The sequence below is a fragment of the Anopheles darlingi genome, chromosome 2, assembly GCF_943734745.1.
Source record: "Anopheles darlingi chromosome 2, idAnoDarlMG_H_01, whole genome shotgun sequence".
Classification (NCBI taxonomy): domain Eukaryota; kingdom Metazoa; phylum Arthropoda; class Insecta; order Diptera; family Culicidae; genus Anopheles; species Anopheles darlingi.
Genome location: NC_064874.1, coordinates 59,318,481 through 59,335,282, shown reverse-complemented (window position 1 = coordinate 59,335,282; position 16,802 = coordinate 59,318,481). Strand labels below are relative to the sequence as shown.

General features: G+C 42.6%; 3 protein-coding genes across 7 annotated transcripts in view; 1 reads left to right on the top strand and 2 right to left on the bottom strand.

Moving 5' to 3' along the window:
- Positions 1-2,509, top strand: part of LOC125949897 (serine-rich adhesin for platelets) — a 92,922-nt gene extending 90,413 nt beyond the window's left edge. For 3 of the 5 annotated variants that reach the window (XM_049677352.1, XM_049677351.1, XM_049677357.1), the window contains one exon: positions 1-2,507. This exon is cut by the window's left edge and continues 2,220 nt beyond it. The gene's annotated coding sequence lies outside the window, so the exon portion shown is untranslated. The other 2 variants (XM_049677358.1, XM_049677353.1) reach the window with 2 other exon arrangements.
- Positions 2,510-3,139: 630 nt separating this feature from the next.
- Positions 3,140-11,343, bottom strand: LOC125959390 (fibrinogen-like protein A). Its single transcript, XM_049692214.1, has 2 exons — positions 11,086-11,343; positions 3,140-3,808 (listed from the first exon to the last, which is right to left on the bottom strand). Exons 1-2 carry the CDS (start codon positions 11,341-11,343, stop codon positions 3,140-3,142), a joined length of 927 nt encoding a protein of 308 aa, XP_049548171.1.
- Positions 11,344-13,916: 2,573 nt separating this feature from the next.
- On the bottom strand, positions 13,917-14,417 carry LOC125949954 (uncharacterized). The gene has a single exon (XM_049677465.1). It carries the CDS (start codon positions 14,325-14,327, stop codon positions 14,022-14,024), a length of 306 nt encoding a protein of 101 aa, XP_049533422.1. The 5' UTR covers positions 14,328-14,417; the 3' UTR covers positions 13,917-14,021.
- Positions 14,418-16,802: the final 2,385 nt, after the last annotated feature.

Genomic DNA, 16,802 nt, shown 5'->3' with positions numbered 1-16,802 from the left:
AGTATGTGGCGATGTGAGGATGCATACATTGCTGCAGTGGCCAAAGGCAGCAATCAGAACGGTTAACGGAGGGCCCGTGATGGGGCCACATTGCAGATTTCATATCTTTCTCCCCTTCTAGGTGTGCACTAGAATATAAGCCGACCTCAGAATGTGTGTCAGTATCGGAGAGAGTGAGATGTCATTTCTGCTTCCATTTGAGCGTTCGGTCACAATCCGCGAAATAACCGCAGCAAAGGATGGTTAGTCCGTTTTGCTTAGCTCGTACAGGTCGTGGGAAGTGATCAAACAGAAGATAGTAAAGCAATACGAAACGAGCGAGGAGAGTATTTTTGTTTAGATAAATGGTTTTATTTCTTAGATGAAATCATCCCTTAGCTACCACTTGAGCATGATCGTTGTTACTGGAATACAAAGGAATACATCAATCCATCATCAAATAGGTTGGCCAAATAGACCAACAACTAAATCGTAGCTAGAAGCAGGGGATCATTCGATGGAGGGGCTCTAAAACATGTTACTCGGGAGAATTTAAAATCGAATCGTGATCGCACCTGGATCGTTTATTGTATGAACTGGGCACTGTTTGAGGTAATCGAGTTGTTTCGAATGTAGTTTGTCGAGTTCGATCGTTTTGGTTTGCTGATCGACGCCATTCTAGTCTAGCACTCAAACGCACGAATCGGAACATGGGCATCGGTCGGCATCATACGGGTCTAATCGCGGACAAGAATGCAAGAGAAATGTTTGGAAAATCGATCGAGATCTGGTCCGTGCCGATGCTCATCTTCCGTGCGCTAGATTCCAACAACACATCCTTCACAGCGATCGAAGGTGAGTTCCCTGTCTGGTCGGATCCGACAGCCGGCAACACATTACAGGCGTTCTTCATCTGGCGAGTCATGGCAAGTGCTCGCGGTGCGTCGAATGCTTCCAGGAACCAGGAAAGCCAAACCATTCCCGGAGTGCACGCAGCGCACCAATAAGCGCAACTGGCAGCAGCCGGTGCTAGAGCAATGGGCCTCACGACAAACAGTGCAACGATGGGAGCAGCAGCAGAGAGCCAGCAGCCTTTGAACCGGCTTCATTCGTTCATTCCGGAACAAACGAAGAAGCATCAAGGGCCGCATGAGTGATGTTGAAGAAGGAGCGAAAAGATGGAACCTTAAAACATGTTACTAGACCTGGTCAAGCATTGTTCCTTACAGAAGGCGAGAGAGAGAGAGAGAGAGAGAGAGAGAGAGAGAGAGAGAGAGAGCAACTACTAATGCCAGCATTCAGCCTTGCTATCCTGGATCCAAGGAACACTCACACAGCAAACACGCAACAGCATTAAACGATCCACCATTCGCCACGCACATACGCCGGTTGATGGTGCTTCAGTTTGAACAGCAAAAAAAAACAAAATTAATAATCAAAAGACATCAATCAGATCAAGCTAGACAATAAGACAACTACTAGCAAGAGCAACTGAGTTCAGGACGAAACTTGCGAAATACAAAAATAAAAACAAAAGAAAGCAACAATCTGTACAACAACATTCTACATTCCAGAATTCTATTCTTCGATCAATTCATTAGATTCTCAATGTGAAATGAGAACCAGGGCTCCGCTTGCTTACCCACATTTTGCTATTTTGAAATGAAGAATAGAGACCCGCCAATATGATCAGGCTTTGCATAACTACTGCCTCGAAGACCGATCGCTTACGAAAGCTTACAAAATGAACTTTAACACAAAAATGTACATTCAATCTCGCTTTCCCTTTTTTATCCCCCCTTTATCTGCTTCTGAGACCGATACCATGACTCATTATATAAAAAAAAAGGATTAAACTCAAAGCCCAGAAGAGAGTTTTCAATTTTTCCTGGCCTAAAAATTCAATGTTTCTACTGGTTTGTGAGACGTAACGAAGGTGAGCTGGAAAAGGGAGGAGTTACGAGGTAGCATTAGCCCTGCAGGATGGAGATGGTTTATGTTTCATTTCTTGTTTCGGATAGAATCGAGTGACACCGTAACTGCAGGGAGAAAGCCATACCCGATGTCCACAAACTGGTTACAACATTTTGCAATCATTGATCATTGCTTTCAGCATTCAACATTTCTAAAACCAAACATAATTAAACAAACAAATCCAGAAGCCCATAAGTACTAGTCAACAGCTGGCAGTAGGAGGAGTACGGAGCGGTGTGCTATGGTTCGAGTCTCAAGTGCGCAAGTTGGTCAAACCACTAGGGTAGGAACGCAATGTAAGGCGGTTTGCGAGAAGTAACATACATTCCAACCAACAAAAAAAACCAACAATCCCTTCAGTCGGTCCTGTGAAGTTCAGTGAAACCTTTGCAAAAGGGAGTAGATTGAATGAAGAGGCGCGATGGTGGATCCCGAATAAACACAACAGCAAACATTATACATATATACATATACATATATATATATTTAGATAAACTGTATTTTACTATTACTTACTAAATAAGGCAAACGAATGACAAAATATAATACTTGTTGAAAATTGCAAAAAGTCTCTGAGGGTCACTATCATCTCATCAGTTCATTTAAATCATCAAAGAAAACGTGCGTCAATTTACGGGGTATACATAGACATCAAAACTGATTTTGGAGGTTCATCATTGTCAAAACAACATATTTTCCCCTGGGAATTACACCATAACACCACTTTATGTGAGTATATTTGTTTGAAAGGTACATCTTTTACAGATACATCCTAACGATCGACGGTCATCACTGATTTTTTTTATCATAAATCACATTTTATTCATAAATCATTCTCCTTATTCTCCGGATCTGGCACGCTGTGACTTTTATCTATGAGGAAAACTTCACTTTAGGTGCAATAGCTTTGCTATACCAGCATACGATTACCACGACGATAAGGACAGACCCACATCTCAAAGTGGCGCCACCGGAAACGTTGCTATTGAGAATTACCTGTTTACTTCGAGAAAAAATATGTAGCAGGATTTTCGGATTTTTAGCACCTTCAGCAAGCCTCTTTTTCATAATTTAAAATGCGATTTGTGAAAAGTAAATTTAAAATGCCATTTTATTAAATATCAGTTTCATTATACATAGCTTTGTTTCTGATTACCAACCCCAAGAAGTGCTTCTAGCATCTTTATTAGAACTCGCGGATCATCATCCTGGAGAAGCTCAAACCGGTATAATCGACGTTGAAAAAATACCAAAACATTGATTTCATATCTATCGAATTGCTATACTTTCCGTTCAAATTCGCATAGGTGCAATCCCCATACCACCAGGCACCTTCTCTACCTTGAGCACAATGGGTTTTGGAAGACCCATCATTATCCCGATCTTTTGTGGAGAACTTCATTCCCTTGTTGTAGTACGTCATGGTGTCTCCTGCATTTCCACTAATCCACGATCCCAGCGTCTTAAGTTTGTATTGCTCAGTCTCGCTATCTATTTCGAACGCATTGTAACGTGTGTACTTATAAGTGCCACTAAAATCTTTTAACTCCACTATCAATTCATAAGTGCGCGATTTGGTGAGCTGATGCATCTTTTCCAACCCGAGCCAAAATTCACTGTCCAGATTTCCAAACCCATCGCGATATTCATCCCAATTCCGATAAAAATCAACCGAACCGTTGAAGCGATATTGTACTACGATCCAACCACCGCCAAACTTTTTTTGTTCACAATACACTTCGAATGAAGCATTGCTGTTACTGACGCGGATCTCATACACTCCCGAGACATTCGACGACACTTCCTTGCACGATGCTGGTTGCGAAGGCTTCGATATTGTTGTAGAAGTATCCGGCTGGGGTAGTGACGCAGATGGTGTGGCACAATCCGGGATGCTCGATTTGGAACGATCCTGGAGCACACTGATGTTCCTGCTGACTTCCAAATGGTGGTTCTTCAGTGCAACTTGAATATCCAACAACTTACTGTCGATAAAGTCTAATCTGGCCAACACACTTCCAGACGGTGTTTCTGGGACTGCGTAGGTGCTTTCTGGGTATTTGTTAGTTGCCCCAGCAAACAATGCCACACACAAAACGATGAAAGCTATAGCCAGCTTCATGTTTAGCACTCTTCGTAACACTGACTGACGAAACGCTTAATCCAACGCTTTTTGAGACGAGATTTTATACTAAATTCATTTCCAAACCTTCTCATAGGTTCTCATGCGAAATTTCGAGAACAAATTTGGTGGTTAATGTGGTATGGTAACAATAAAAAGAAACCACGGTAACAATTTTGGTAACATGATTGCGATGTTTTCGTGTAAGAGGCGCTTACAATATGGTGTTATCTTTCGGAAAGCATTAACCACTTCCACAAATGGATCATTCACATTCACTTGACTTCATCGGATGATAAGCGATGTAGGTATGCTTAAAACAAGGAAGTAAGTAAACAAGCAGAACACTTCATCTCATCTAGATTCTTAACATAAACATCATCATTATCATCAGGTGCTCAGATAAAACCATAGGTGGTTACAGTGATGAGTGAACTCGTGGAATTGGTCTTAGATGATACAATTCCCAGCACAGATCATGCATGAGAACAGCCATACGTAAGGAGATGCGGTTAATCTGTTTGATAAACTCCGGATGATCGCTTTGTTTAGTAAAACTGATCTGGACACGAACGAACAGGTTTGATAAACATTTGTTTTGCTTTCTTTCAATATAGTGGTTATGCTCATGAAAACACCATCCTGATACCACGCGAACGCATAACATCCATGCGACCGCAGCTGTTTGTCTGATAAGCTGAGAGCAATGTAATGCTTGCTTGTGCTAATGGTCCACCCGACTTACCAGAAGCTTCGACATCAGTTCAGTCCATTCAGAACGGCATTGAAGACGGTTGTTTAACATATCCACGATGGTAATTCGAAACGAAAGGTAATACACAGAAGATTACGAGGACTGATCCACAAGGTATAATAAATACAATCTAGTAAACTTTTCCTCGACCGTTACCAGGCGATCGTTATACTAGTAACGGGAGCTAGCAAGGTGTAAGTTACTGTATTGAGTTGATTGTGGTCCATAAAAGTGATAATCATATTCAAGTGATCGTGCTCGTGATGGGAAAAGACGGTTATGGGGTCTGGCAATGGACGTACTGCTTTTTGGACGTTTGCTCTTTGAATGAAGTACATATCGCATCGCATTCTTCAGGAAAATGGTGTTGATGAATGGAGGTCCGAAAAAGGAATAGTATGATAATACAGGCAAGTATCAGAACCTTCTTGTGAACGCACGCAGGCAATGGATACCCCGGAACCCACACAACATCCTCGACTGTTGGTCTTGGTAGTGGTTCCACTCATGCTGCAGCTAGTAAGTGATAACACTTAGAGCTTGACTCTCCTGGTCGCCGGGTCGGTCATGAGCCGCTTCGCCTTCCTGACCCATACAGACGCCATCAAGCATTCGTTACGTCTTGCATGAGATCACCTTGCAACCTCTTGCAACAGCAGTTTACAGATCGGTGTCCTAGTAGCCAGCAGTTATGAAGCCCAGGATCAAGGTTCAAGTCACCTCCCGTTCCGACACTGTCTGAACCAGTCGAAGGATTCGATAGCGCAGCTTTTCCATCTGTCTTACGGTTGTCTTCGTCTAGCGCTTTACCTTCGATGTTCAGGTCAGCTGTAGATGCAACGTCACGCCAAGGTGCCGGATGCTTGACGATATCTGCAGTTACTTTCAGTGTTAAAATGTCGTGCTACTGTAACTGGTGAGCACGCCGTTCAGTTTCCTCGTGACGACGATCGTCTCCGTATTATCTAGCGCAAGCCTGACGAATCCCCTTTTAGATTTCTGACTCGCCATGTTATTATCTTACGATACACAAACTTGTCTCTTCGTGTGCCCCCTGAAAGAATCGTTCATTCTCGGTTCAAGAACGGTTCATTCTTTGCATAAGAGCAAAACAATCTCTGCGGCAGCGATCTGCGCTCAAGTGCTCGAACATGTAGTACATCGCATTCACAAGAAAAGAAAGAAACGCCACGAGCTCGTGGTTTTTGTAGTTTTGTATTTCTACGAACAATTAGTTTGGCAATAAAACCATCAAATCAAAAGGTGCCCTTGACATTAAAGAATTCAAATGCACCGTTGAAATGGCGCGCAAAACCGACTTTTTGACAATTTTGAAACAAGTAAACAATACAATACAACACATTGACTTTTATGGGGTGGATGAACTTTTGTTGTGATTTTCTTACATTTCTCGATTGTTTCTAACACAACTTTTTTCTAGTAAGTCTTTTTGGAAAAAAGTAAAAAGCAAAATGTCAAAAGCGAATTATATGTGTTTAAATCAGAAACAAAATCAGTCAAACATCAATTTGTTGCAGAAGTAGTTCCACCGTTTTGGCATACTGTATATATCTATGTATTCCATCGGTTCCATTCCATTCAACAGAAAAATTTCGAGATTTTTTGGTTCCTAAAATTTTCCAAATCGGTAGAGATGCAAATATTTATTTGTTTACCATCCGAATCTCTTTGTTCTTATGTTTTAAAAGATAAACCAATTTACGAGAACTCAGAGCGCTGAGGCGTAGGAAATTCTGCCCTGAAGTGAGTGTCCTTTGTCCTGGCACACTTCTCATGTTGTTTTAAGTGCATCCTTCTCCTTCCCTTATCCTCTCTTTTTGGCCGTGCCATAAGGCAGTGTGCCCAGTCCACTCCTTTTATCGATTATTTAGATAGTCTTCGGATTTTTACAACAAACAGCGGACATCTTCTTCTTCTTCAATAAATAACCTTTTCTAAAAATTTAATTTAAAATGCTTCTTTATTTAATATCATTTCCATTATTCATTGCTTATTGTCTGTTTACCGATCGCTATTATAATCGCTCTTATAATTCGCGAATCATCATCCTGGAGAAGCTTAAGGGGGGGCTTTGGTTATTTCGGGTTCAAAAAAGCCTTAATTTTGACGATTTTTAGTGCAGAAACCATTCAACTTAATTTTTACAAGTGAATGTCAAATTAAACGACAACTTTTCAAGAATATTTGATTCTATTTTGGGGGAGATTTGTTCAAAACTACGGTTATGGCATCCAATCTAGAAAGGCAATTTTGCAAAAATGTACTTTTTGCGGTGCCCATCGTAGCTACGTGTTGGGTCATCTGAAACATACAAATGGGTATTTTTTGTTAGATTATAAGTTTATCCAGGTAGCCTCGTTGAGTTTTTGTTGAATTTCCTATTTTTCGATTTTTGGCAGATTTTTAAAGTTGAAAAAGTGTTACTTTTTTCGATGTTGCCTCAAAAAACGAGTTTTATATAATTAAAAGAATTATCAAAAAAAAAAGTATCAACAATTTTAACAAAAACTCGACGGGGCTACCTGGTAAATAATGTACAGATTATGTGTTCAAAATTTCAAATCGATCGGTCCAGTAGTTTTCATGCTACGATGGGCATCGACTTTGAAAACGCAGGTTTTGGGAATCGCGATTCAAAGTTGCGAGAGCCTTTGAGCCTTGTGTAACGCTACTGGCGTTTAGTCGCGACCGATTACGCCGCGCCAGTCCGAAACGTTGCCGAAGCAAAGTGTGCGATGCTGCAGAGGAGCTGGAAGAGACTCTTGTCGCTGATTCCGCTGGTCGCTGATCGCTGGTCCGGACGAAAAGGCCTGTCAAATGCTGACTCGGTGTCTCACAAGGGTTACCACGGGTGGGGCCCAGAGCAAGATCGAGTAGCTGAGGCTTTCGGATGAGCTGTAGCGGTCTCAAGACAAACGCGGATGGTTTCGTGTTGAGTACAAACTTCCAACTCCCATTTATTAAGGTCTATCTTAGCCTATTTATACTCTAAAGTTCTAAGTGGAGAAGCCACCCCTCTCACCCCCTTCGCTCTCGAGTCTCAACTGCTGACTCCGCAAACCAAACAGACACCGATGTTTAGTCGCTGCTTCCGGGACCGACCGAGCCGCTTCGCTGATGCTTTGGTTTGGCTCTGTTTGTATGACTTTCATACAAACAGCTGGACCGCAAGTTCCGCCCTTCCAGAATGAGGTCATTGCTGCGACCTCGTTATCATTGTGACATCGTCGTCAGGGCGCATTGGGTGGCGACGTGTTGCGCATGTTGTCTTCCTGTCATGTCACATCGTCGTCGCGTCGCATCGGTCATCGGCTGCGCAGGTAGCTCCGGTGTCGTGTTGTGCTGCGATGGTGAACTGGCCAATTCTCCAAGGGCTATGCGGTTGCATACTTCTAGGCATACGAAGAAGCGTCAAGACTCGAGAACGCGAGGCGGGGCGCTTCATCCCCCCCCACTTATTTGCGCTCGAGGATCAACTCGTCAGTATGATCCTCGAGTGTTAGTTCTAACCTATCCTTAATTCTATGTTACTGTAGGAGAGTACCGGGCGCATACATACTTGTTTCGTCATTTTGTTTGTTTCCTATAATTTTTCTCATTCACCTAGGTCCCTTTTAATTTTGCTATTACTTCCTTTTTCCCATTGCTAACTCTTCAACTCTTCCAGTCGGGCGGAGCCGCTGGTTCCGTAGCCCTTCGCGTCTATGCGCGGAAACTACTGCCTCTCTTGGGCCTTCGCGTCTTTTGCGCGGAATACTACTGCCTCTCTTGGGCCTTCGCGTCTTTTGCGCGGAATACTATTGCCTCTCTTGGGCCTTCGCGTCCTTTGCGCGGAATGCTATTGCCTCTCTTGGGCCTTCGCGTCTTTTGCGCGGAATATTACTGCCTCTCTTGTCGTGTATTTATACATTCTTTTGTGTCAAAATCGTCGGGTTCCCTACGCCCGAGTACTCTCTACCTTAATCTATCCTTTTCCGTTTCAATCTAAGTCCCACATGATGTCACAATTCGCTTGTTTATCTTTTTCCTATTACATCACCGAAACAGTCATTTCCTTTCTTAAAAAACACGCAAAATCTAAAACAACGGAAATCCGGAAGACGAGAGCGTGGTCCGACAGCCTGTCTATCGACAGATGAACGGGGAACGTTATGTGTCTGACGACGCTCCTGTCTTGCTGATTTGACACTAATCCTATACCTTTCCAAAAAATATTTCAAATTCCTATCCCTGATCTCAGATAATCGGTAACTATCGACATTCGTTGTCCAACTTGTTGATTCCGATGTGGTGGAGTAGATGATTGGGGAAAAGAGTGGTAAGACCATGGTGGCGTTGAATGGCAGATAAACCACGGTCTGGCTGACAAGTCTGGAGGATGAACTAGGAGGCGGTGCTGGGTGTCTGAAGAGGTAATTCTCGACTCAGTTGAACGGCCGAGTGATCAGAACGGTTGATGCGTCCACGGACGTGGACCGTGCTTCTCAAGCTCTCGTGTGGCACACCTGCGCCGAGTATGAGAGAATGTGCTAGGTCGGCTATGAGTCCACTTATGATACACTCAGATCGACAATCGACGCGCGATCTATTTGCGTGTGTGGAAGTGTTTTGGTGCCATGCCGTCGTCTCCTCCCTATGAGGTACTGTCTCAGCTTGAATGATGGTGTTGCATGCTTGCCTTGCAACGTATACTGCTTCGTGGTGTGATTCTGATCACTTCGTCCTTCGGGGTTGATCCAAACCTTCCTCAATGTGTCCAAATTCGGTTACTGATGACTCGTTCACGCCACCGAGATCGTATTGCCCGAGTATGAAAACACATGTTGGGTAAGCTCCACTCAAATCCAGTTCCTTGTAGTTCGATCACCAGCTTTCTTCTTTTCCTCCCTCCGTCTGTCATGTTGAATGCCACCATGTCTCCCTGACTCTATCTCCAATTGTCGCTGCCCGGCTTACGCAACTCCGCCCGCAGAGTTGATACCGTGTCCACTGATGTTTTCCGTTTCCGTTTGTCGAGATGAAGTTTACCGACTACTGAGATCTTACAAAAATAGTCTTTCTTTTGTTTCGTTTTTCTGATCTTCTTGTATTCCTTAAATGGCGTCTTCGCCTTGTTTCTGTGTGTTTAATCGTTATTATGCTTCATATCTTCGTTTTCCTGACAATGTTCCTGCTCTTCATTATCTAACCTCGTTGCTCGTTATTTTCTTCGTCCTTACCGTCGGGTGTCTACGCGACTATTATCATCTCATTGTTCTATGCTTTCTCTGATTCCTCCACGATCCTGAAGTTGCTACTATTGCTCCGGAAATCGTTTCACCCGATTAACATGGACCCGCTCTATCCGGCGTCCATTTCTTATCACCACCGTCTGGTCACTGGGTATATCCAGCACCGTATATGGTCCTCTCCAGGTGCTCTGGAGCTTTTGGCCTACTCCCATTGGGTTTGCCTGGACCAAAACCTTGTCCCCCCACATGGGACTCCATTCGCGGGCGGTTTTATCATACGTCACCTTTCGCTTCTCTTTGGACTGTAATAGGTTTTCCCTTGCAACGCTGTGGAGGGAGCGGAAGATATTGCGCAACTCGACCGCATAGGTGTGGTAGTTCGCTTCGTTATCTTCTCGTCGATAAAATGATGTGGGCAGATTGGGTTCCCGGCCGTACCTTAGTTCGAACGGGGTGAACCCTGTCAATGAATGATGTCGATGTTCTGGCAGGGCCTGAACTGCAGCCTTTTCTGCTTCCTGTTGCTTTGCCTGTAATCGTTTGCTCATTGTTACGTCCGGAGTGTGCTTCTTTACCGGTTCTCCGGTTTCAACTTGGTCTGCCGGTAACCGCGACAAAAAGTCGGCCACCACATTCTCACCCCCGTGCTTGTAACGAATGTCGCAGTCAACGCCCTGTAGCTTGAGACGCAACCTGGTTAACGTTGTTGACGTCTCTTTCAGTCGCCACATAGAAACAAGGGGCCGGTGGTCAGTGTATACAATAAAACGCTGACCGTAAACATAGTGACGGAAGTATGCTGCTGCCCAAACGATGGCAAGCAGTTCTTTTTCAATTGTACGGTAGCGCTCTTCGGCTCCTACGAGTGCCCTACTAGCAAATGCGATAGGCTGGTCCACGGTTTTCTCGTTGGACAAAACTGCCCCGATCGCATACTGGCTTGCATCGGTGGTCAAAACGAACGTGTCAGCATAATTGGGCCTTAATAACAACGGCCCGCTCACAAGTGCGGCCTTGAGGCTATCAAATGATTGTTGACATTTCTCTGTCCACACGAACTTGCCCCCCTTCTTGCGCATGTCACTCAACGGCTTGCGCATATGGGCCACACCAGGTATAAACTTGGCGTAAAAATTGACCGTCTCCAACACGAACCTGACCTCCCTCACAGTTGTTGGCGGTTTCAAGTTCGCGATGTTACTCACACTTTCCTTCAATGGTTTTACTCCGCACTCATCGACGTGATGACCCAGGTACTCCATTTCTGTGCGCAGAACTTGACACTTCTGTGGTTCAAGACGTAAGATGTGCTTACGTAACCCAGCTAGTACGCGTTCGGTCACTGAAATTTATTAAATCACTTACCACCCGATAACTCTCACTCAGCAATTCCTGTTTAGGATGAGCTCTTTTAATCGGTTGGCCGAGGTGTTGCGATCGGAGTGTCCTCGATGTGTCGGTGAGCTGGACGCCGCTGCACTAATTCTCCGCTTCCCACACACAAAAAAAAAAAAAATCGCTCGGCTGCCTGGTACAGTAAGTGTTGGTGGCTTCGTCGTTCGGTGATAAACTGCAGTTTCACTAAGCACACACTATTCCAAAAATCACTGCACTTTGCACTATACACCGCACACGCGAGGGATCGGGTATCACAGTCCCACTTGACCGTGATCCCACCGCTGTCACCAGATGTAACGCTACTGGCGTTTAGTCGCGACCGATTACGCCGCGCCAGTCCGAAACGTTGCCGAAGCAAAGTGTGCGATGCTGCAGAGGAGCTGGAAGAGACTCTTGTCGCTGATTCCGCTGGTCGCTGATCGCTGGTCCGGACGAAAAGGCCTGTCAAATGCTGACTCGGTGTCTCACAAGGGTTACCACGGGTGGGGCCCAGAGCAAGATCGAGTAGCTGAGGCTTTCGGATGAGCTGTAGCGGTCTCAAGACAAACGCGGATGGTTTCGTGTTGAGTACAAACTTCCAACTCCCATTTATTAAGGTCTATCTTAGCCTATTTATACTCTAAAGTTCTAAGTGGAGAAGCCACCCCTCTCACCCCCTTCGCTCTCGAGTCTCAACTGCTGACTCCGCAAACCAAACAGACACCGATGTTTCGGTCATCGGCTGCGCAGGTAGCTCCGGTGTCGTGTTGTGCTGCGATGGTGAACTGGCCAATTCTCCAAGGGCTATGCGGTTGCATACTTCTAGGCATACGAAGAAGCGTCAAGACTCGAGAACGCGAGGCGGGGCGCTTCACTTGTATGAAGCTCTGTTTTTCAAAAATCTATATCTTTGTCAGTTTTGCTTCGATTGATCCCAAAACTTTACACAATACTCTTGAAAGGATAAGCAGTCATATAAAATTATAAAAAGTAAATGCGAAGAATTAAAATAAAATACCGAAGCCCCCCCTTAAACCAACATAACCAGTTTTAAAATAATACCAATACATTGTTTTCCTATTTACAGAATAGCTATAGTTTCCGTTCAAATTCGCATAGGAGCAATTTCTATACCACCAGGCACCAGGCATCTTGATCACAATAACTAGTATCATCTCGATATTTTGTTAAAAACTTTGACCCCGTGTTGTGAACAATCATTGAGTCACTTATATTTCCATTATACGATCCCAGGCTCTTAAGGAGGGGCTTCGGTATTTTATTTTAATTCTTCGCATTTACTTTTTACAATTTTTTATGATTTCTTGTCCTTTCAAGAGTACTGTGTAAAATTTTGGGATCAATCGAACCAAAAATGAGAAAGATATTGATTTTTGAAAATCCGCCTTTCATACAAGGCTCAAAGGCTCTCGCAACTTTGAATCGCGATACCCAAAACCTGCGTTTTCAAAGTCGGTGCCCATCGTAGCATAAAAACTACTGAACCGATCGATTTGAAATTTTGAACACTTAATCTGCGCACTATTTGCCAGGTAGCCCCGTCGAATTTTTATAAAAATTGTTGATACTTTTTTTAAATAATTTTTTGAATTATGTAAATTGTCGTTTTTTGAGGCAATATTGAAAAAGCAGCAGTTTTTCAACTTCAAAAATCTGCCAGAAATCGAAAAATGGGATATTGAACAAAAACTCAACCGGGCTACCTTGATAAACTTATAATCTAATAAAAGAATATTCATTTGAATATTTCTGATGACCCAGCACGTGGCTACGATGGGCACCGTAAAAAGTACATTTTGGCAAACTTGCCTTTCTAGATTGGATGTCATGAACGTAGTTTTGATCAAATTTTCTCCAAAATAGAACCAAATATTCTTGAAAAGTGGTAGTTGAATATGACATTATTTTAAAAACATAAAGTAGGATAGTTTCTTCACTAAAAATCGTCAAAAATGAGCCTTGTTTAAGCCCGAAATAACCAAAGCCCCCCTTAAGGCTGTATTGCTCACTTTCGCTGCCTATTTGAAACGCATTATAACGTGCGTACCCGTACTTGCCTCTGGAATCTTTTATCTCCACTATCAATTCATGAGTGTGCGATTTGGTAATCTGATGCATTTTTTCCAGCCCGAGCCAAAACTCACCGTCCAGGTTTCCAAACGAATGGGTTTTCATTCCAATTGCGATAAAAATTCACCGAACCGTTGAAGCGATGTTGTACTACGATCCAACCACCTTCAAACTTTTCTTGCTCACAAAACACATTAAATCGTACACCGTTCTTTGTTTGAATCATATCACACTGGACACTTTGGTTGAACCGTTCTTGCAAAATGTATAGAAAGGTGAAACTGTAGCAGTCGTAGTTGTTGTTGTTGTGATAGTAGTGGGTAATGTTGCAGGAGTTGTTGGATCTGTTACAGTTGTTGGTGGCGTTGTAGAAGCTTTTGGTTCTGTTGCCATCGCTTATGTGGTGCTATCCAGCTGGGATGTTGTCGATGAGGTCGTGACACAATCCGCGATGCGCGATTTGAAAAAAAAGCTAAATCTGTTCCAGAGGTTTGTATGATGTTTGGTTCCACTTCGAGTTGTAGTCCAATAGCTTCTCGCGCAGTCGATCATGGTTAGCACACGCTGTTTGTTGGTCTAGGATGATCAACGAACGATCCTGGAGTAAAATGAAGTTCCTTCCGACGTCCTGGTCTAGATGATGAATGACCCACTGAAAATCATCCAGCGTGTTTTCGTTGTGGCCACTGTTCCGTTCCACCTCCTCGTGGAGCTCGTGCAGGTCAACTTGCAGTTCTAACAGCTTACGGTCCATGAAGTCAAACCTGGCTAGCAGCATCTCCAGCACATGTCCAAGGATTCCTTCTCCAACCGGTGTTTCTGCGATAGCGTCGAAGTTTTCTGGATATTTGTTAATTCCCCCTACATACAATGCCGCACACAAAACAATGAAACCTATGACCAGTTTCATTTTGGGAGATTTTGGCACACTTCTTAACGTCGAGTTGATTGCAGATCGATTCGGAACTGTGGTTCAAAACAATTAGAAAACACATTTTATACTATATCGATGACCAGATCTCTACACAGTTTACCGTGAGAAGCATTCGAGATGACGAATTGAGATGAATGTTGCATCCGCTCCATACATGCAACCCACGAGAAAAATTATGGTTAACATGATTGCAGTGTTTCCGATTAATAGTGTATTGCAATGCGGTGCAGCTTTGTGCGAAACCTCATAAAGTAATTGGGTGATAAACGATCGCCGTTTGCTGCATCCTATAATATTGTCTCATCCAACAATATTATCTTTTGCAAAAATCGATCAATATTTGTAGCTAGATCAATCTTAAATCATAGTTATGGCTATACATGTAAATATGCTTAAAATAAATAAGTAATTAACCCTCGGTTGGGCACCCGGCGTTTACCCCTTCGTTGGGCACCCGGGTACCCGGGTACCCAACTCATGTGCATTGCATAGTTAAGTGATTGTTCCGCCGTTTTCATTAGTTTTATGGCAAAAATAGTGCACAAGAACTAATTTAAGGGTCTTGGCAAAGTGTTTTTGTTTCAAAATCAAAACAAAATGCATTAAAAAACAATAAAAACAAGGAACACAATATCATTGTGACCCCTTCATACGGTCGTTCTCTACCGAGTACGTCGTAAAGCAAGCATTGAAATCCAAAAGTGATGTTATTTTTCTGTAATTGTTTTAATAAAATTAATTATTTCTTCGAATAAAACTGTTTTGCATCGTAAAAGGTTCTTGCATAACCCACACAATTGATACTAGTGATGCTGACCATAGTGACCGATAGAGTATATCGATAGCAAACACCTTCGTCAAACCATACCATTTGTACTAATTGATGTTGCTGTGAATGTGTGAGTTGTGAAAGGTACATAATTTTTAGTAAGAGAGGAATCCACAATGCGAAATAGTAATTTTGTAAAACATAAGCTGTCATTTTTAAGGTATTCCTCACAAATTTACGAGCAGCCATTCATATCAAGGTACCTTCACGTTTACACAATACATTCGCGCAAAGCTAACAGTGTATGGTAAAGAAATTTCCGTGTATTTCAAAATGTATTATTTTTTAATCTGTTACTTATTAGATTACCACCGGACAATCATTTTCTGGCTGATAGACAAGTATTCACGCCAGCGAAGTAGAATATTTGATGTCTTACCCGGGAGAAACAGAATCATCACAATCGATCAGCTACTTGCAATTAGTTTACTTGTTATTGTCGCAGAACTTCACACATATTGGAACTTAGAAAGGAACAATAATCAACAAAATGTCTTTTTCGTTATCCGCGTTGCCAATTGTTTTGTCACATTCATATAATTTTTAGAAAACAACATGTGAGGTGTGCAAAAGTAGTATGAACGGCGACTACTTCATCCGCAAGGGGGAAAAGTTTCCTAGTTATCTAATTGAAAATTGATTGGATGCGCAAGTTGTAAGATTGATTGTTAGGTTTTTGAAAAAAATGAAATATGGAACATTTTTGGTAAAATGAAATTCCCAAATACTAAATCAACTACAGGGTATATAAATCTAAATGATCGCGGTGCCTTCCACTTCCATTAGAGCTCTCACTTGCTATATTTGTCTCTGGGGTCAACCGAAACCCCACCTTAAGTCTTTTGAATCAAAATAAGTGAATAGTTTACTCATATGTTATGAAAATGGCATTGTACAAACCATTTTTAATCAGTATGAGAAATAATTTATAGGTGAAATTGCACATAAAGGGCTGAATAATGTGTTACTTATTTTTCTCCTATTGCTGGTGTTATAACGCAACAATAATTAAATTTTGAATTTATTTTCATTAAAGTATTGTAGTTTACTTATTTAACAATTGATAGACCCGAGTATATTGATAAATGTTGATCAAAAGTATTGTTTTGTGTTTATAAACATAGCTCATATGCATAGGCAACGCGCTGGGTACCCGGGTACCCGGGTGCCACTGGGCGTATGTTATTTTTATCGGCCCATAATTACCTTTAAATATTAGTTATCAAAACAATTCCAATGCCAATTCGGCGTGAAATGAGTTGTACTTTGGGGATCCGGAGTTTCGTAAAAAAATATTAACGGGAAGTCATTCATTTTTTCGCTGAAACGTGAAATGGATACCCGGGTACCCGGGTGCCCAACCGAGGGTTAAACAAACACGCATAGCATTTTGGAGAATAAATCATCACACCTGCACTTTGCATATCTATCTGTACCTTAAATACTAACATCATCATCATCATCAGCTACTCGGCTCAAACCATAGGTGG